This window comes from Primulina tabacum, chromosome 18 (genome assembly GCF_025594145.1).
Source record: "Primulina tabacum isolate GXHZ01 chromosome 18, ASM2559414v2, whole genome shotgun sequence".
In the NCBI taxonomy this organism is placed as follows: Eukaryota; Viridiplantae; Streptophyta; class Magnoliopsida; order Lamiales; family Gesneriaceae; genus Primulina; species Primulina tabacum.
The window spans coordinates 25314170-25334599 of NC_134567.1; the positions used below are offsets into that span (position 1 = coordinate 25314170).

Here is a 20430-nt window from a genome sequence, read left to right on the forward strand (position 1 = left end):
ACTCAACTCGAACAAAAAATTTGAATAATTTTGACTCGAGCACAGACTAATTAGATTTTAATTGTTTTTTGATATTAGTGAAAGTCCCCAAATAAATTCAGTATTCATGGTTATGGGGTCGAATCGTGATTTAACCAAATTGTGAATGGAAACTTGGAAGTTTTGAAAACATTGTATTTGTACCCACCAATTCTTCAACTTATCCTGAAACCGCTATTTCGCTGCGCTTGTTGGGAAAGATTTTGGCGGGATATTGCCGCGAACGGGGAAGGAAAATTTTCTGAAGGTTAGGGTTTACTATCCGTTTGATCTCAATTTTTTTAATATTGATTTTTTGTTTCCATTCATTTCCTGATTTTGCTACTTTGACTTCACTCGCATTCTTTCATCACTGCCATTGATAATGCGTGCTGGACCTTGCTAGTTTTTACGAGTAAACTGGACTGTACCGTTAACTTCAGTTTCAGTAGTTTATTTATGGCGATATTCAAGGAGAAAGTTTACTTTTTTTCTTCAAATAATTATCTTTGATCTGAGAATGTTTCTTTTCTAATTTCGGTGTGTTTTGTAGGCTTTAGATGGCTTGGTGGGAAGGCCTAAACGAAACTCGTGTGCTAATAGCACCAGGTATTCCAGTACATACAGCTGCATATTTGATCTTTAATTCTCTCCGATATTTTTCCCTAGTTCTTCAAACAGTTGTGAACTGATTTCCCATTCTGCCGGTTTATGGCTTTGAACAGTCCGCTGTATATTTTACCCTTTGGTTAGATTGTTTGATTTTTTCATTTTAGCTTATGATTGCACTTTGCAGATATTTTTACCAAAGAGAATCACATGAATGATTTATTGTCACTCCGGCATCCAAAAACTGGTAACTTTCAGACTGTTATCTCTCTCTTTTTTGGTCATTCGTGTGAATCACTAAGACTCGAGCAAGAAAATTTTGACAACTCTGCTATGTTAAATTTGTTGATAGACCAGTCATAAATAATTTTTTAAAAAATTGTCGACAGGCCAGAATTCTGTTTTTGGTTCAGTTGACATCCCATGATATTTTTTCTGCTTTGTTTCCTTGTTTTTGGTTTACTTTCCTCTGCATCATCCTTTAAGCAAATTTTTTCTGATGGTCTTTACAATTGTGAGGCTTAGTTTCTCCACTTCCATTGCTTTGGATTTTGTTTCCTCATGATCTTGGCATAAGACATATGTTCTGCGAAGTTGTATGATCAGAACTTTGATACAATTCATTTATGTGGCAGGGGATGTGACATGCTACCTCTATAGCGATGGAGTTCTTCAAGAACTTCACCGGTTTAAACAATCTTATGGGTCCTGGTTCCTTGGTGATTATGTTTGCGAAGGTAAATACTTGAATCCACTTACATAGATGGGCATTGTACCTGGTAATTAGAAACCTGCCTACTATATGCCACAAATTCTTATTACTTCCTGGCTTGTTTCTGGCAGATGGCCAGTTGTATATTGCCACTCCAGTCGATCCAGTGTTCATTTTTTTGCCAATTTTCCAGGAAGCACGAATGAAGGTTTTCAATCATTATTTTTGGTGGTTTTTTTGAATTCTGAATTTTCGAAAGTATCTTTTTTTTGGTTGCTCTATCCTTTCTGTAAAATGCTTCTAGTTAGCTTAATTGCTTGCAGCAGTAAAATTTTCAATTTCAAGCTGAACAAGATTTAATGCATAAAAGTAAAATGTATTCTGCAATTCAAATTGAAGTCGACGTTTTTGATGCCCTCTAATGAGGTCAATTTTTTTAAGTAATCATTTTTTAATTCTTTTTAGATTCGGTGACCACCCTCCATTATGATGTATGCAGAAAGGGAATGATCCTGGAAAATTTAGGCAACTAGACGAGATTATCTATGTTCCTGGCTACCCAGGATATCAGTCTTTGTCATCGATGGCCGATATGACCATGCAAGTAGTTTGCGATGTCAAAGGTATTTATTTATTTTTGCATCGCTGTCTATTGAAATGATTTATAGACAACACAGAGGTATATGCATCAAATTTTGATGATCAGTTTTTGTTTTTCAACTCAGGTAGACCCTTGGATTTTTTTGGAAGTGTGTTTTTGCCTATTTTTTCACAATCTATCTTCCTTGACTGACTCACATGAATACTATTTTAAGATAGAACTAAGATGGCGTTTTAAGCTCTAAAAAACATCTTATAGATAAAGTTGGGATACCAACATTTTTTTTTGAATTTAAAATAAGATTTTGTTATATCTTTTTATAAGATATAAAAATCAAAAGTTTTTAAGATTTTATTGAGGAATTGTTAACTACCATTTTTTTAATCAACATTTTATTTACATACATTAAAAATAATTTTAATTTTTTTTCAAAGAACATCGATTTTTCTAAATATTTTTAATATTAAAATTATAAAACTATTATATATATAAGTTTGATAATAAAAAGGTCTTATAATACCAAATACATTCATGTTGTTTAAAATAAGCTTATTAAAATATTTTAACAACTCATTTTTAAAATAAGACCTCACAACTTATAAGCTCCTAAAACAACTTATAAGATATAAGAAATTATAAATTGTTTTAAATAAGTATAGCCAAACACCCTCTAACTCTAGCCTCGAAGATGCATTAAAACATCACTGGAATATTCATTATATATGCCATGCTTAAGTTTTTTGAGTTCAAATGGACTTTTTGAAGTTGCATATATCAGCCTTTGACTTCAAACTTTCATGTCAAATGTATTGTCTTTTCCCTTGTCTAATTGTCTGTTGTACAGTTGTGACAAAACAACGCTGAATCTGGAGACTAACCTTTTTTGAAGTATGCAGTGTGTCTCACTTCTGATGTATTACCGCCAACAATAATAATTATATGGCACCTAGGTGCATCTTTCCTTGACTTTCTCAGTTGCCTATGCTCATGCCTTGCACTTGTTAAGACCGCTACTTGACATTATTTGCTCCTCGTAGATTTGGCTAGTTATGTTACATTTTAAGTCTTCTATCTTCTCACAGGGTTTCAGACCTCGGTATTTTATTCATATCTTATAGTGTAAAGTAGTTTGTTGAATATTAGAAGCTCGCAACTTGAGTTGAAGGATATGAGTTGCCTAAGATTCATCTCACATGTCATATAATCCTTACAATGTGGGGGAGGGGAGTTGGACTGGGAGGGAAGTACAAATGGTGGGATGGCATTTTCAACCCTTTAAGAAAACAGTGGATGACAATTTGACGCTATCCTTCCAGTATGACCAATTTGTAGTTGAAATTTGATCAATCAGAGTGATGATCTGTGGATACCTCATTTATAAATCTCTGACACCTGAATTCAATTTTACCCTCTTAAAAGTATTCTTGAATAAGGCTTGGAGGATTCTTTCATGTTTTTTCTTTCTTTGGACAGAAGTTGGGTCTACCAAGTTTTTTAGGCTTAATGATTCAAAGGTACAAATTTGGTTGTGCTGTAAGGTTAGTCTCGATATCCTTTGAAATAATTTGTCGCTACTCGTTATTTGACATCAATTTGAATTTATTCTGAAGACTGATAATATCACCGTGGATTGATTTATAAGAGACCAAAAAGGCAAAAATTTCCTGACATTGGCATAATAAAAAAGGAATTAGAGGTTTTCGCCTAAAAGTGCCATCCTGAGAGTTAGCCGATCTGGAAAAAATGCCCTTTTTCCCCAGTCTTCCTGGTACTTTTTTTTACGTGGATTTTGCACCTTCGTAAATTGTAGGTACGCAAATTGAAGCGGACACTACCCACACTGGATAAGAATTTTGCTGCCCAAAATGAGAAAGATACGTGTATGTTTCTATTGAATAAAATTTGAGACTCTTTTGCTTTCAGCTGAAGGAATTGACCAAGTTTTAGTCGCTCTGAAATAAGAAAGAACGACCGTAAGCCTGGTGGTTGGCTATGATGATGTTAGAGCATTTACAGCACGGTTTGTCAAGTACACCTTGCATGTTTGCAATTACAGGGAGGAGAAATATGAAACAATATAGGAAGAATTTAAAGGTAGCAGGATTAAGGAAAATATGAAAATTCACTTTTAATGCGTGCACAAAGTGGTTCTATTAAATTGATTGGGCTCAAGGATTCATATTGATTGATTCAAACACGAGGATTCTTGTGACCTAGTTCAACTTTTGGATTTGGTCTAATTACTTCATTATGGGAGGCAATGGGGTTAAAATAGAAGAAACAATACAAGGTTGTCGGGCCATGTGAAGAAACTAAATGGTCCAAATATAAGGATCAGTGGGTTTGGATGACTGGATTTTATATCCAATGGTGTGGGAATATAACTTGCTATTCGATCCAAAACATCACGGGAGTGAGCTAACTGTTGATTAGTTAAACTTTTTCTTGTGATAATTCATTTGCCAACTGTGTTTCATGTTGAAGTATAGGCTTCTTATGCAATATCATCTATGGTTGAAACACGTAGTTCGTTCACCACCTAATAAACCTGCTATGCATATATTTGCAGTCATTTCATTTATGTAAGAATATGAGCATGGCATTTGTCTATCTAGATATCATGCACTTTCAGATGCTACAATGTTGAAAGAAGGCCAGCAATAATTGTAGTTCTGATTAACATCTGTTTATGCCAACAGTATTTGATGCAGTGTCAATATTGGGAGAATACCTGGTGGAAGAGCCTTGGCTGAAACTCCTCTGTGACAAATTACAGTATTTTTTCAAGCATCTAATATTTCTTCCAAAGTTGTATATGTATCATGTAAAGACAAACAATAGCAGACCACTCTATATTTCTGCATAAAAACTAAATTGTCCAACATTGGAAAAGGTAGAGTTCTGAAGTATTGTCTCAAGCTCTTAAAAGTACTTTTAGAATATTTATGGTAGATTAAACTTTGTTTTACTTTTTAAAAGGGCTGTACCATGTCTCTGTTGATATTCCACCGAAGCTAGAGATTTAAAATATTGTGAAATAACAACTATTTTGAGTAATCGATGATTTAACATGTCTCTATTATTATTATTATTCTCAAGTATGGCAAAAGTCTGTGTGCCTTTTATCCTTGGTTGCGTAACTCTTCATTGTCAAGAAGAAGGAGAACTGGGGCCATACCATCCTTACTCAATTTGAATTTAAGAACTTGACTGGATCATGTATAGACTTATAATTCCAGTTTAAAATATGCTTTACTCAACTGCTCGCTTTCCTTGAGTGACAGTTAAGTCTCTCCTTATCTGTATATTCCTTCAATACTTTCTTGTTTGCACTCGCAGATTAAACTTAAACGACAGAAGAAATGCACCAGCAATTGAAATATTTCCGACTTCATCAGAAAGTGATCTTGCCTCATTTAATCCGATACAGGTATATCCACCGACACACTCTGCTTCACGTATGTGAGTGGAATGTGTGTTGTATAATAAGAGCAGGCGATGACCTTGTTTCCTTGCTGGTAGTTTAAGAGTTGTTTTATAGTGCCATATTTTCTTAAACTATAGCCATATGATACATAAAGCAAGCAGCTGAACTGTTGCGATCACTGGAAGAACTAAGCCTAGGTCTTGTGTGTTGACAGTCGTCAAGACAAGGAACTACAAGTGTCATTTCCTATCGCAGGTGAACAATGGCGTCGACAAGAAATCTACCCGAACCACACGTCAGACCAAGAAGACTAAAGTGGAGAAAGATTCACATAATATCAAGGACATGTTTGGTCGAGCTACAAGAAAAGGAAGGTGAAATCTTCAAAACAAATGCAATGCGCCGTCAAAAGTAGACAACTGAAAGGCCGGATTCGATGAACATTATCTCAATATCCCATTTGATTTCTTCGCAAAAAGGGTTTTAATGTATGGTTGTATCTTTATTTACTAAGATCATATAATGTTCATTCATAATTTGAAGAACAATTTTTCTCTCTTTTTTAACTCATTTTTATGAAGCTTCTGACAGGTGGTAGTCAGTGTAATTTTATGTACTCCTCACATTTTAAAAATTCGTTGAGTGCGTTTGGACAAGTGGATTTGGATTTGAGGAATATTTGAAATGACTTCATATCATGTTGAATTTAAAATCCACCACGGCTTAAAAATAACTAGTTAAAATTTGAAATCTAACCAACTGACAATGAATTGAATTTTATGTATTGGAATTCTTAATTTGAAATATATTCATTCAAATGCTAACAAGTTTTACTAAAAAATTCGTCAGTTTGAAAACAATTGTCCTTTCATTAACATAATTCTCGTTTTTCCCCCAAAGGATGAGAATTAAGATACATAATTACAGACATGATTTCTCGATAAATGTATATATTATTTACGTTCTCTTGATTAATTCTTTTTTATACTTATATTTTTAGATATTTATTATTATTATTTTTTAAATGAATCTATCAGATAATTTAATATGTAGCACATCAACAAAAAGAGAATCGAATTATTTTGGTTCAACTCAAAATCGTAGTTTCAAACATAGCTTTATCTATTAAACATTTTACAATAGTCTTGTAAAATAATAATAATAAAAATCCTAAAATACCCTTTTTAAAATCTTTTTTCTCCATCTCATTTTTTTTAAAAGATTAATTAATTTTCATTATTACAATTGACTGAAATAAGAAGTTTTTTTTTTTTTTTTTTCAAAATAAGTGAAATAAACTTATTCAATTATGCACTTTTCAGCTTGATAAGATTCCAATTCCACTCTACTAACTCTGGTAAATTTTCTATATTTCTCTTGGTATGTTTGCTGATTTTTTTTTGAAATTACTTGATTTTCATTGTTCATCTGAATCTGTGATGAGCGCTAATTTCATGGAGAGAGGAGGGAATTTTAATTGTTGACTGCATAAATGTGAGCAAAGGGTGTGTTTGACTGCTCAATATAACGTGGAATGGGAAGAGAGCTCGGGTCTGGATGAACTCAAGGCGGAACTCAGCCGTGGGTTTGGGATGATGAAAAGACATGTAATTGAAAATATTGATAATTTGTTTCGTCATCGAGGAATTATGAATTCTCTTCTTACTTGTTTGAAAGTGAATATCTTATATCAAAGAACTGTACCCAACTTTTTATAACCTCTTGTGGTATATGGATTTATGTGGATTTGTTGATTATTTGCTTGACCTGTTTTTTAAACTTTATATGCATTCTCTTTGAGAAACGCATAATACCAAGACTTTCCACATTAGTTTTGTTGATTCATTAGTGATTTGTTGATGAAGTCTTCACATGATTAAGTTTTTGGTTTGACATTGTGGTGTATTGATTTTGTCCGTGAGTTCAAGCCATTTTCTTATGCTCTCTCGAGAAAGTGAAAGATGTTGTTGGCGGATATAGAATGATGGGCGGAGTTGTTGATAGTTTGCAGTCGAAAAGGATAGTCTTTGTGACTGTTGGGACTACTTCTTTTGACTCCTTGGTTAGAGCCGTAGAGACTCGGGAAGTTAGGGAAGCATTGTTCGAAAAGGGATACACCCATCTCCTCATTCAAATGGGGCGTGGTTCCTACATTCCCATGAAGGTAATGTGATTTTTGTTTTCTTTAATTAAACATGGTGATCTTAGTGAATACATTTTATGTTGTCTCTGCCATCTAGCTCTAATTGTCCTTTAAACATTGATCTCGTAGCTACCAGGTTTAAATATGAAATGTAAATATCAGAAAATCATCTATGGCCTATAGGAGACACTTTAAGCACTGTTTATTTTATGAAATTGATGACTTTTCTGGGTATTTCATCATTTTTTCAGTTTTCTATTCTTTCAATCTTATGCCCACAACAAGTGATCTTGAGTCATTTTTAATGTTTGTGTTTGAGCATGGTCTATTCTGCATCCCTCTTTTATTTTGGTTTTCACTTCAATGGGATAAGAAGAGCCCTTTGTCATCTCATCTCATCTCATCTCCTTTTAAGTTTAGCCCCACATCAAATGACTTGAGAGTCCTTCTCGTCTTGAATTTGACATCACGATTATGAAATGAACAATATTTTGATTTATGTGACTAATCTGCTGGAGATAGCCATCTGACTCCTAAAGGTGTACTTTCCATAATATTAGTTGTGTTCAATTTTCCAGAGTGGAATCTAAAAATCTAGAAAAGTAGAATTTGGACATGCCAAAGTGAGTCTAGTGCAACATAGTTTCTTGGCCTGCTATTATTTACTATTTTGGCTTAACGGTACTCATTTCCAGTCTGCTGGAGAAGATGGGTTTATCTCTGTAGATTATTTTACATTTTCACCAAGCATTGCTGACCATTTGAGATCAGCCTGTCTTGTAATCAGTCATGCAGGTCAATCATTCGTCGCGTTTGCTTTACAAATTGAAGAATTGCTTTTGATCATAGAACGATCTTTCAGAAACCGAATCTTCCTTTGTTTGGACAGGCTCAGGGAGCATATTCGAGACCCTGCGAGTGAGAAAACCTCTGATCATGGCGGTTTAATGGACAACCGTCAAAGTGAGCTAGCAGAAGAACTTGCAGAAAGGAAACATTTGTTCTGTGCTCGTCCCCAGACACTTTTTAGTACCATTTCGGAAATGGATACCGAAAACCTTGTAGCATATGAGCCAGGTGACGCCTCGCCCGTTGCTAGATTTATCAACAAGTGTCTGGGTTTCTCTAATTAATGATTCAATGAAACTAAGAAGGATATTTCAGAATGTTTGAGGTTTTGCATAAAGATCAGTAGGTCGTCTCCATCGCCACAGTAACTTCGGTTTAGTGCACATCTGGGGCTTTATTTGCTTATAATTTAAGGAATTATTTTCATAAGCTAATCAGTTTCAAATTCTTGAATCGTAAAAAAAATTATTTATTTTCTTCAACTTTCACACTTCCACCATTTTCGTTTTCCCATCCAACTATTTCTTTTTACCTAGGGATGTAATCGAGTCGAACCGAGCCGAACTCTTGAATGTTTAAGCTTGGTTCGTTTATAATCGAGCCGAGCTCGAGCTTTATTTAACGAATATATGCATGACTCACGAGCTTATTCAAGCCTTTATCGAGCCTAAACAAGATTAATAAATATGAATTATATATTTAAATTTTCGTTAAATTAATTAAAAAGTAAATTATATATTTAAAGAAAAATATATTATTCTTAGTCAAAATTTGTAAATTTGTTATAATAAATAAATTTAATAGATTTTTCTATATATTTCATAAATAATATGCAAAATCAATAAATCAAATATCAAAAATATTATTTTTTCATCTAAAAGATTACTCATGAACTTACCAACGAACATGTTCACGAGCTAACGAGCCGAATAGTGTAAAGCTTGAGTTTGGATTTGTTTATCTTAACGAGCCTCATTAAACGAGCTCAAACGAGCTTTCATCGAATCGAGCTTCGAATAGCTTACAAACGATTTGGTTCGTTTAAATCCTATTTTTACCACTTTGAAGACCGTAAATTATCCATTTTTAAAAAAATAAAAATAAAGTAGAAGTTATTGAAAGCACTGTTTTCATAATCTAACCGGACCAGCCGGTTCAATACGGTCACGGATTTGGTTTGAACATGTCCAAAAATTGTTTTATAGGTCAAACCGGTCAAAACCGAAAAAAATCGTGTTCAATTTTTGTAATTTAATATTTTGTTTTTAATTATTTGTTATATTTATGATTATTTAGATTTTGAACTTTGTTAAAAATATTATATTATTTTAGTAATATTATATCTTATATGATTTTTTTTGTTGAAGCTAGCTTAAATGATTTTTAAACATTGAAAAATGTATATATTTTATTATTTATATATATCGTTGAGATGTTTAAAATTTAAAATATATTATTTATTATATTATATTATTATTTTATATGATATAACATTATATCGATCTTATTTTTCTATTGAAGCGGTCTGATTAATTGAAGGTAAAAACTTATGTGAGACGGTTTTACGGGTCGTATTTTATGAGACAAATATCTTATTTGGGTCATCAATGAAAAAATATTATTTTTTATGCTAATAGTATTATTTTTTTATTGTGAATATCGATAGGATTGACACGTCTCACACATAAAGTTTCGTAAGACCGTCTCTTAAAAAATTTAATCTTAATTGAATCGTTATTTTAAAATGAACCGATTCGATCATGACCCGATTATGGACCCTTCAAACTGAGTGTAGAAACGTGTTTCGCTGTTTTTCACTAAAAAATTAGGTTTGGTTTCGATTTTGTTGTGTAGCATCCGAACGTAGCCGTAGTTATCAAGTTGGACCCGATGTGTCGTGTCCAATTTTAACTCCTCCACATCAGATCCATTTTCCAGACCCGACCCGCCCACATCAGGGAGAATCAAAATATCTGAAGATTCTCGCAGACGGATGTTTCATTTCCAGCACCTTCCCTCCCAACTATCAACCCACTGCAATTTCCTTTTGCTGAAAACTGCGAATTGAGAGAGAAACGTCTCCGATCAATGGATTCTCTGCCTTCAGTCTCGCCTTCTATTGTGCTTCCTCTCCGCCGCCACCAGTACCACCACAGGCGGCGACAATCGGGGCTTCCTTGGACGAGGAGTATATTTCTTCCTCAATTCCGTGTTTCAAGTGAATTTTGTAGAAGACGGATGCATTTGGAAGTTTACTGTAAGTCAGGGGGTGGCGGAGAAGATGGAAAGGATGCGGAAAATGATCGGAGAGATGACGAGTTGGAGAGAGCGACGAGGATGGATGGCACGATCCCCGGGACTCCCGACGCGTTTGTGAGGCAGGTGTCTTCACGCGCCTATGACATGCGGAGACATCTCCAGCAGAGTTTTGATAGCAGTAGCTACGATGGTATGCTCTACCAGGAACAAGCGTTTTTTCATTTTCGCTTTTATTTTGTTGAAAATCATTAAATTTGATTTGATATTTGCATCTTATGCAATTGTTTTCTGTTTGTTATTTTTCCTTTTTTTTTGTTTAATTTCAAGTAACTGCTCTGATTAGCTATGGTTTGATCCGATTGATGGTTTGTGAACTGCGTTATGATACTCCAAATCTTGTTTCAAATTTGTGATTCGCGTCCTTTCTATTTTATGATACATGTATTTTTAAACATAAACATATGGAAGAGAGATTGAAATTTGAAATGCAATGCCAACTTGTTGAGAAGTTGAAATAAAGACCACCAGGCTTTGTACTGTCTGAGCCAAAAAATTTTATGATGAGAAGGCTCTACTTTCTTTTGCATAATTACAAACAATATAAAATTCATCAGCACTTGATCAAGTCTTTGAGTAATTGAATATCGTCTTTTGCGTATTCTACATGCAGTCTTGGAAGCAAATCCTTGGAGAGAGACTTCAAAATCTGTTTATGTGTTGACTCACCAAGAAAACCAAGTGTGTACTATGAAAACTCGGAGAAATCGCAGGTGATTTACATTTGCTTTCCACTTGACTCATTTGTGCATGCATGTGTTTGGCATTGGTCATGGGGTTTCTTCATTCAGGGAAGTTGAAAGAGAGCTTGGACTTCTGTTTTCCAAAAGAGCAAAGTGGAGAAGCCAGTCAAAGCAGTCAGAAACCAGTACTAAATTTCCTATGCTTGTGGAGGACGTCCAAGAGGGTGTGCTCGTAAGTTCTTGCTTACCTGCTTATTTTATTGAGTTATGTTTTTCTATTTTCATTTGATAGCACATAATTATTAGTAACAGTATCTGTTCTTAGAGTTATCATCAATTTCTACCCCTTTGGTTTTGTTGGTGCAAGTCTTGAGATGTAATTATTTTGGGATTTGAATCTATGCTAAATTAGTAGTTCATTCAGGCTCCAACGTTGTATCGTATGCTTCATGTTTCTTTCTGGCCAGAACACCTACTTATTCCTAGTGGGAAGTCTCCTGATGTTTGATGTGGTGTTGCGGATTTACGCACCACATACTCTATCATCACGGCCCCAACCCATACTGGGTCTCCCCAATACCTAAAAGTACACTGGTGAAGGGCCCAATAAACTCTTGAATAGTCAACCTTTAACTAGGGGTAACAGCAGAGAGTATCATCTTCCTTATCAAGTGTTTTTCACTTTGATTATCTTAGTATGGATTGTATGACGTCGAGACTTTCTTTCATCATCAAAATACAGACATTAGTTCCTGGCATTTTAATTGTGGAGTAAGATTTGCTGATTTTTGCCTTCTGCAAATGTTTATGCCTACGTTTAATCATGATAAAATGTTGTTATTTTCTTATCAATAGCTTTTATACATATTATAAAGCTCGACAAACAGTAGAAGAATCGATTTTCACACTTCAAAAAAGAATGTATGATGGCCACTTTGTTATTATTTAGTAAAATATTTTTGCAAGACTTCGTTTTACCCAAAAATTGTTATTTTGAAGGAAACATAGATATATTTTATTTGCACATTCTCTATGTGAAGGGGAGATGTATCATGTCATATTTCCTCACTTTCAGCGTCTCGTACTTTACCATGAGTTTGCTTGTTATTTTGGGCTGATCATTTCTTGAGTTCTGAAAAATGTGCAAGCTTATTATTACCCACTGTCATTAGTATATAAAAGATACAAAATGTTTTCAAGTATTCATTCAATATCTGACTCAGGTGTTCGAAGATGAAAATGAAGCTGCAAAGTATTGTGATTTACTCAAGGGAGGAGGTCAGAATTGTGAAGGTGTTGCAGAGATAGAAGCCTCATCAGTAAGCTAAACGGTATCATATAAATCACTCAACTCTCTATTGATTGCTATATTCACTACAATCTCCATGCAGGTCTTTGATCTTTGCCAGAAGAACAAGGCACTCGCAGTTCTATTCCGTAGGGGTAGGACGCCTCCTGTACCCGAAAACCTTAAGCTTAACTTGCGTGCACGAAAGAGATCCCTTGAGGACCAAGAGGATTTGGCGTGACAACCGGGCACATTGGAGGATAAATAAGTAACAAATACTGTCTCTAAGATGGTAAATGATATGAATTTATAACATTGGAATACCATTGATTTGTATAGTTCAGTTTACCGTTTATAGTGGAAATATTACGTGTGAAGGGATGTGCAATTTGTTCCTTATATATTTGTTTGGATAAGGCCAACTTACCAAATCTTCTGTTTCACTAATGTCTCGTCCCATATTTCTTATATGTAATAACAAGATTTGTACATGAGAAATTAAGGTCATTAAAGACGTATAACATGCTATATTCGTAGGTAGAATATGAGATCGAGTGTATTTTTAGAACAGAGGATCCAACCTTCCGTGTTCTTTTAACAACTGGAAAACGAGAAGTCGAAAAAAAAATCCCAACTTGGATTTATTACACTTTACTTCAGGGTAAAATCTAATATAGCAAATTCAATGGTTATGAAGAGGTCTCGTGTTTTTTCACAGTGACAAAAACTTATGTGAGACAGTCTCACGAGTCGTATTTTATAAGACAGATCTCTTATTTGGGTCATCTATGAAAAATTATTACTTTTTAAACAAAAAGTATTAAAAAGTAATAATTTTTTATTGTGAGCATCAGTAATGTTGATCAGTATCACATATAATGATTCGTGAGATCGTCTCACAATAGACCTATTTTTTTCACATTAATGACGTGGCTTTTCTTGTAATGGTTGGATAAGTGTTAAGAGCACATGGACTTGGCTTGGCTGGAGATGTCGAAGGCATAACGTGTAGAAGTCATGATGTTGAAAAAAGACTGTGACAATGCTCTCGTGATAGATATTAATTTCATTTATTATAATTGAGTTTCGAAGTCGAACTCAAATTATGATCAGAAGTCATCCGGGTTACGATTATCACTTTGAAGCACATTTGTGGTGTTTCTTGTAATCTACTCTACATACATATACATACATATATATAATAATAATAACAATAATAATAATAATAATAATAATTTGGTCATATTAAAATTAAATAATAAATTCATCACGACTACTCATCCAAGGAAATGTCCAACTCATTGCGTGTGTCAAAGACAATCCAACTGGATAAAAATAGTAAATCTAATAAGCTATGGCCCATATTTCTTTTGTCGGCTAATCACTTATAAATTATAACTCCAATATTTTCGAATGAAGGAAACTCTAGGTAACTGTTGTTAAACTTTTAATTTTTCTACGAAAAATTATGATTTTGAATTTTTGAAAAAGTAAACGGTTATGGAAATTCAGTGGAGGATCTTTATTAATTGAGTAGGTCTCAGACGATATCACGGATCTTTATCTGTGAGACGGATCAACCCAATTGATATTCACACTAAAAAGTAATACACTTGGCATAAAAAATAATACTTTTCCATGGATGACCCAAATAAGAGATCCGTCTCACAAATACGACCCGTGAGATCGTCTCATACAAGTTTTTGCCTTATTAATTTCAACACTTTGACAGAAGATTTCCATAAATATTTTTGTTGTTTGAATAAGTAACCTCATTTAATTCAAATTCATTGTTTATATTATATAATATTTTATATTAATTATGAAATATTTAAAGTTCACTCGTTATTTGAAATTTATTATAGTTAATCTAAATTGGAAGAGTTAATTGTTTAAAAATGGTTGAAATACTATTATGTTATTAAATTAATTTATAGTATATTATATATAAACATAGCATGAAAAAAAGTAAACTACGTATATACAGAAAAAGGTCTGAGAAAAGGAAACATTGATCTAATCATCTAAATACCCATGAGTGGAAGCGAAGGTAGCTCGGGCCATTCTGATGCGCAGCCGCCGCTGTCATCCAGGGCGGGGGAGAGGGAGAAGAAGAAAGAGAAGGCACGGGTGAGCCGGACGTCTCTAATTCTATGGCACGCTCACCAGAATGAGGCCGCCGCGGTCAGAAAGTTGCTGGAGGAGGATCGATCTCTGGTGCACGCTAGAGACTATGATAATCGAACTCCGCTCCATGTGGCTGCAATTCACGGATGGATCGACGTCGGCAAGTGTCTTCTGGAACATGAAGCTGACGTCAACGCTCAAGATCGATGGAAGAATACCGTGAGTTTTTAATGACTAGGTTCACGTTCCTGTACAGTTAATGCGTACGTGATAATTTTTGACTTCTGGCTCGAGTATTTTGGTGATCATTTTGTCTATGACCTTATCTTTAATTCTATTGGCTGATGAAGACCGTCGAGCTTTAGCACTAATTTATTCGATCGGTAATTTTGTGCTGTTTTTAATAAATGTTAGCTCTCCGCTCTTTGTATTTGTGAAACAGCCTTTAGCTGATGCCGAAGGAGCAAAAAGATTTGCCATGATTGAATTGTTGAAGTCTTATGGTGGCCTATCTTATGTAAGTTCAAGGCTTGATGATTTTATTTCATTCCTGCTGTGAACAAAAGACTTACAATTACTGGAATGCTATCATATTAACTTCTTTATTTGTTCATTATTTCTCTTAAGTATTTCTTTAGTAGTTTCCGAAAATGTTATCTTTTTCAAGTCCATTGTTTGAGGCATAGGGGTTTTACCTTCTTATGTATGTGTCAATCCTCGTTATTGAGTTTATCTTTGTATTTGTGAATTTTTTTGAGACTGAAACACTGAAATCATCGCGAGGCAATCTCGGCTCCTGCTTGTAAGTGGAGAGATGCAGGATTTTTCACTAGGTTTACATATATGCCCCTAGAATTTTTTATTTTTCTGTGGAAATGACATTTTGTAACCCTTCAAGGTGGCTACGAGATTTGTGAAACATGCTCAAATTAGTTGAATTTCAAATTATGTTCCTTTTTTAAGAGTAAAATTAGTTTTTGTACTTTCTTGGCTTCCTCTCCATATGGATAAATCCTTCGGGCATGTTACAGGGACAGAATGGAAGTCATTTTGAACCAAGGCCTGTGCCGCCTCCTCTTCCGAAGAATTGTGACTGGGAGATTGACCCAACTGAGCTGGACTTCTCAGGCGCAGTTCTCATCGGGAAGGTCTGTATTTATTTACACAACAAGCTATCGACCAATCATCACTCGCTTTCTGTAACAAGCTTATAGAATAACTCGATTTTCTTTGCTGGACGGAACTCAATAAATTTTGATATTTACAATGTGTTCAATCATAAAATCTGCATTTTTTTTCTCTTCACAATATTTAAGTTTGAATATAGTTTTTAATTTTTACCAAGTGGAACATTTCTAATGAAGCATGATATTTACTGTTGAAATCCACGCCATACCTAATTGAATACGAGGATTTCTTTATTGGTTTATATTTCTAAAGGAGTTTGCGTCAAGGTTTATCTTCGTAGGATTCAAATATTTCTGATCCTACAGTGTTTATTGTGTATTCTCATAACATGATATCATATTAACCATGTTATGTTGACCTTAATGAGCTTGTTATGTTTTCTCTGTTGAACAATTTCCTTTATTTCTGCAACGTGCCATTTCCTTTTTTCTCATAGATATGGATTTTAGGGGCAGCAGGTGGTGGGTCAAAAAAAATCAAGGCTATAGTGTGGTTCTATGGTAGTGTTTGCAAATGTTTTAAAAAATGATCATAAACTTTTCCGTTATAAAGTTTTGCAACTTTGTAAAGGAAAAATCCATAATCACATTTTTTAAACATTTACAAACACTACCTAAGTACCTTAAACTTTTATTTCTAGTAGCTGCTTGATTTTTATAATTTTGTGTACACTTTTTTGGTGATCCATCAGTTGTAGTTGTTGATCACCACTTCAAATGCATATAATATTTGATTTCTGTCTATAAAGCTCATTGTTGCTGATGACAGCTGATATTGGTAGGGGTCTTTTGGTGAGATACTAAAAGTATCTTGGCGTGGAACACCAATAGCTGTCAAACGCATTCTCCCAAGCCTTTCAGATGACAAATTAGTGATGTATGTGTCTTGACTTCATCTCACAATATCTAACTTCCCATTCTCTCCCCTTTTTAATGGATATTAGATGCTTTAATTTGAATATTAGCCCCTTTTTCATACCTGTTTGATGTTTGTGGAACTTCGTGATAGTATCTAGCGATCTTATTCACATGCTAAATCTCTTGGATTGATCTTTTTTTTATGGAGTTCTAATAATTGAAAGCTTTCTTAGTCACCACAGTAGTACATGTTATAGCTCTGTACTTTCACCTTTTCTTCCTGGCTTATGGTGAATTACTGTGTCTCTTGCCCTAAATTCAGTCAGGACTTCAGACACGAGGTCAATTTGCTAGTGAAGCTTCGTCATCCAAATATTGTCCAATTTCTAGGAGCTGTTACCGAGAAGAAGCCCCTAATGTTAATTACAGAGTACTTGAGAGGGGTGAATGAATGATTTTTTTACCCCTTTAGAGGTATCATTTCACTTTCAAATATTCTTACTGTGGGTTCTCTTATGACATTCTTTTATAGGGTGATCTTCATCAGCATCTGAAGGAAAAAGGGGCGCTGAATCCGTCAACAGCAATAAACTTTGCTCTAGATATTGCCAGGTACAATTGGAATTATTCTATACATTTTATTTCTGTTTAGTGAAATCATGGTCTTTAAAGAAAACCTCATATCTCAATCCTTTATGTCAATGAAAGTCTTTTGCCTGATACTCATTTTTAAATGCAAAGGGAACTCATAGGGGACCGGGACCACATAAAGTGAGATTGAAGTTGATTTTTCTTCTCTAGTTATTTATGTCTTTATTTGCGGTTTATGGCGTACTATGCGCATTGGAGCTGAATGTTGTCCATGAAAAGTCCAAATGTGTGTGATTATATTGAAAACATTAGATATGTGTGCTTACAGAAGTATGAAACATTCTTATTTACTTTCTTCATTCAACATCATCAAAATGTGCATTAAGGTGTCTGATCACTACCATCTTGTTTGGACAGAGGCATGGCATATCTCCACAGTGAACCAAATGTTGTAATACACAGAGATCTAAAACCAAGGTTGGTCTTTCGCTACGTAAAATGACTTTATCAACAAAGACAGCATTCACAGCGCATGCAATTAGAGTCTCTCTAAATATGGTAACTTTCCAGGAATGTTCTACTTGTCAACACGAATGCTGACCATTTAAAAGTAGGAGATTTTGGGTTGAGCAAGCTCATTAGAGTACAACATGCTCATGATGTGTACAAAATGACTGGCGAGACTGGGAGCTGTAAGCAACTTTTATAAGAACAATTTTATACACAGCTGGGGGTTTTAGATGATCGTTGATAACTAGTAATGTGTAATCTTTTTACTTCAATAGACCGTTACATGGCACCTGAGGTCTTCAAGCACCGAAAATATGATAAGAAGGTCGATGTTTTCTCTTTCGCAATGATACTATACGAGGTAAATTTGATTTCTGCCGTGGTGTATGATTGAGTAAACTTCATTAAATCATAAGTGATATTGATTGTATCTTGTTGCAGATGCTTGAAGGAGAGCCTCCATTGTCGAACTATGAACCATATGAAGCAGCTCGATATGTGGCAGAAGGACACAGGCCACTTTTTAGGGCTAAAAGTTTTATTCCCGACTTGAGAGAGTAAGTAGCTATAGAATCCAATACCTTGGGATCCAGTAATAGACAATGTAGCGATATTTATGGTGAAAAAAAAGAGCATTATAGCATCGAAATTCACCGATAAAAATGATCCAAAATTGGTTATTTTTAGCAATCACCATTCAAGCCTTAGTCCAACATAGTTAGGTTGTCTACATGGATTTAGTTGTCTCCATTGCGCTGTCTTTGATATTCAAGATTTAGAGATAACCAAATCCTAAAACTTTCATAACAGTTCATCAATCTTCTTGGAAGGTACTAATGGTCCACTACCCAGTTCATCTTACGCATTTAGTTACGATGTTATTATCTTCACCATCTGCCATCTCTACTATTTTCTAGTGTGTTTTCTTTACCCCTATCGTTGCACTGAAAGTAACTAGAATTTTTCTATCCTGATCCCCGAGTCTGCAAATTGTTCAGGTTAACAGAACAGTGCTGGGCACCAGACATGAACAAGAGACCTTCCTTCTTGGAGATTCTGAAGAGACTCGAAAAAATTAAGGAAATACTACCGTCTGATCATCACTGGAACATATTTGCATCCTGATGTGAAATACAAGAAGAACAAGGTATCAAAGACATCATGATTGCATATCGATCAACGTTTCATTTCGACCATAAACCGGGGAGAAGGATTGTGGATTCACTCTTATACTTGCCTAGGTCATTTTGCTCTGTGATTTGTGATTTTAAAAATGTCTAAATCTTGGCCTTAGATTTCTCAGTTTCTGGTCTCCATGTTCATTTTTACAGAAAGTCTCATTTTTCCGTTGGTTCTAGATCAAGTAATTTTAAACAGGTGTTTCTATATGTTGGGCTAAAATGTGAATTATGTTGATAAAATATGTTCATGTTATCAGATTTGAACAAGATTATTGCGCAATTCCAATTTTTTTTGTTGATTTGCATCCTAAATTTAGATATTTCTCAAACACTAATAGTATTAGCTCTTATCGATTCTTCACTTTTCTTGTGCCATCAGTGCTATGCGTTGGAGATCAGAAGGGACCTATTGTTGGGCCCCATACTAATCCAATGGTTAAAAGCTCCACCTGGTGGAGCATAGTCTCTGCCGATTGTGTTGAGCGAGGATGGTCGGTTGGGCTTAGAAGTCAAATTAAAACACTGAGTTGCAACCACATCATGCCATATGCTCGTCTTAGTATATTTCCTTTTATATCCCAAAAATGAGTAGGTTTTTTGTGAGACGGTCTCACGAATCTTTATCTGTGCGACGGGTCAATCCTACCGATATTCATAATAAAAAGTAATACTCTTAGTATAACAAGTAATATTTTTTCATGGATGATTTAAATAAGAGATCCGTCTCACAAAATATGACCATGTGCGATCGTCTCACATAAATTTTTGTCTTAAAAAATACGTATGCACGTCTCACACACACATCTATCTGTAATATATACTAGCGATGGGGCACACAGTTTGTGTATGTGTTTTATAACTGACCTATTTTTTTTTTTTTTTTTAATTTTATCTTTGTCCAGTTGCCAGATTCGTACTTGAAACCTACTTCTAGGTATAGGTTCTCAACGATTTGGCTTAAAAAAAATTTTTCGGCTGAATGATTTTGCAAAGGACCTCGTAGTTATTGGAGACAGGGATGGATCCAGAAATATGATATAAGGGAGGCTTGAACTCAATATGATAAGTTATATATTATTAAAAAAAATTACATTATATTGTTCAACAAAATTGTGTCATACGAGATTTTAAAAATAAAATTCAACAATAATAAAATTTACATCTATAAGTTTAGCTAAATCTCATTCAATATAGAGTGTCAAACACTCGGCAAGAAATTCATCCTCCATTTTATTGCGAAGTGCCGTTTTCACATACTTCATTGCTGAAAAAGCTCGCTCAGTAGTGATGGTAGACACATGTAATGTCAAAACAAGATGAATCAATCTAG

General features: G+C 34.5%; 3 protein-coding genes and 1 pseudogene across 6 annotated transcripts; all 4 read left to right on the forward strand.

Moving 5' to 3' along the window:
- Nucleotides 1-86: 86 nt before the first annotated feature.
- Nucleotides 87-5937, forward strand: LOC142533187 (uncharacterized). Of its 4 annotated transcripts, XM_075639861.1 has the most exons (12): nt 87-286; nt 425-445; nt 572-627; nt 815-874; nt 1263-1364; nt 1471-1547; nt 1839-1962; nt 3414-3478; nt 3751-3820; nt 4640-4715; nt 5280-5370; nt 5623-5937. In XM_075639861.1, exons 3-12 carry the CDS (start codon nt 579-581, stop codon nt 5743-5745), a joined length of 837 nt encoding a protein of 278 aa, XP_075495976.1. In that variant the 5' UTR covers nt 87-286; nt 425-445; nt 572-578; the 3' UTR covers nt 5746-5937. The 4 variants fall into 4 exon arrangements, with proteins under 4 accessions (XP_075495976.1, XP_075495975.1, XP_075495974.1 ...); XM_075639860.1 differs by lacking the exon at nt 425-445 and having other exon boundaries at nt 87-292; nt 579-627; XM_075639859.1 differs by lacking the exon at nt 425-445.
- Nucleotides 5938-6653: 716 nt separating this feature from the next.
- LOC142533910 (uncharacterized) lies at nt 6654-8788 on the forward strand (annotated as a pseudogene).
- Nucleotides 8789-10311: 1523 nt separating this feature from the next.
- On the forward strand, nt 10312-13089 carry LOC142533410 (uncharacterized). Its single transcript, XM_075640163.1, has 5 exons — nt 10312-10808; nt 11289-11388; nt 11467-11590; nt 12582-12677; nt 12750-13089. Exons 1-5 carry the CDS (start codon nt 10448-10450, stop codon nt 12885-12887), a joined length of 819 nt encoding a protein of 272 aa, XP_075496278.1. The 5' UTR covers nt 10312-10447; the 3' UTR covers nt 12888-13089.
- A 1545-nt stretch (nt 13090-14634) lies between these two features.
- LOC142533070 (serine/threonine-protein kinase VIK-like) lies at nt 14635-19386 on the forward strand. The gene is made up of 11 exons (XM_075639684.1): nt 14635-14992; nt 15216-15290; nt 15805-15921; nt 16743-16837; nt 17141-17261; nt 17351-17430; nt 17827-17886; nt 17980-18101; nt 18195-18280; nt 18361-18476; nt 18918-19386. Exons 1-11 carry the CDS (start codon nt 14681-14683, stop codon nt 19042-19044), a joined length of 1311 nt encoding a protein of 436 aa, XP_075495799.1. The 5' UTR covers nt 14635-14680; the 3' UTR covers nt 19045-19386.
- Nucleotides 19387-20430: the final 1044 nt, after the last annotated feature.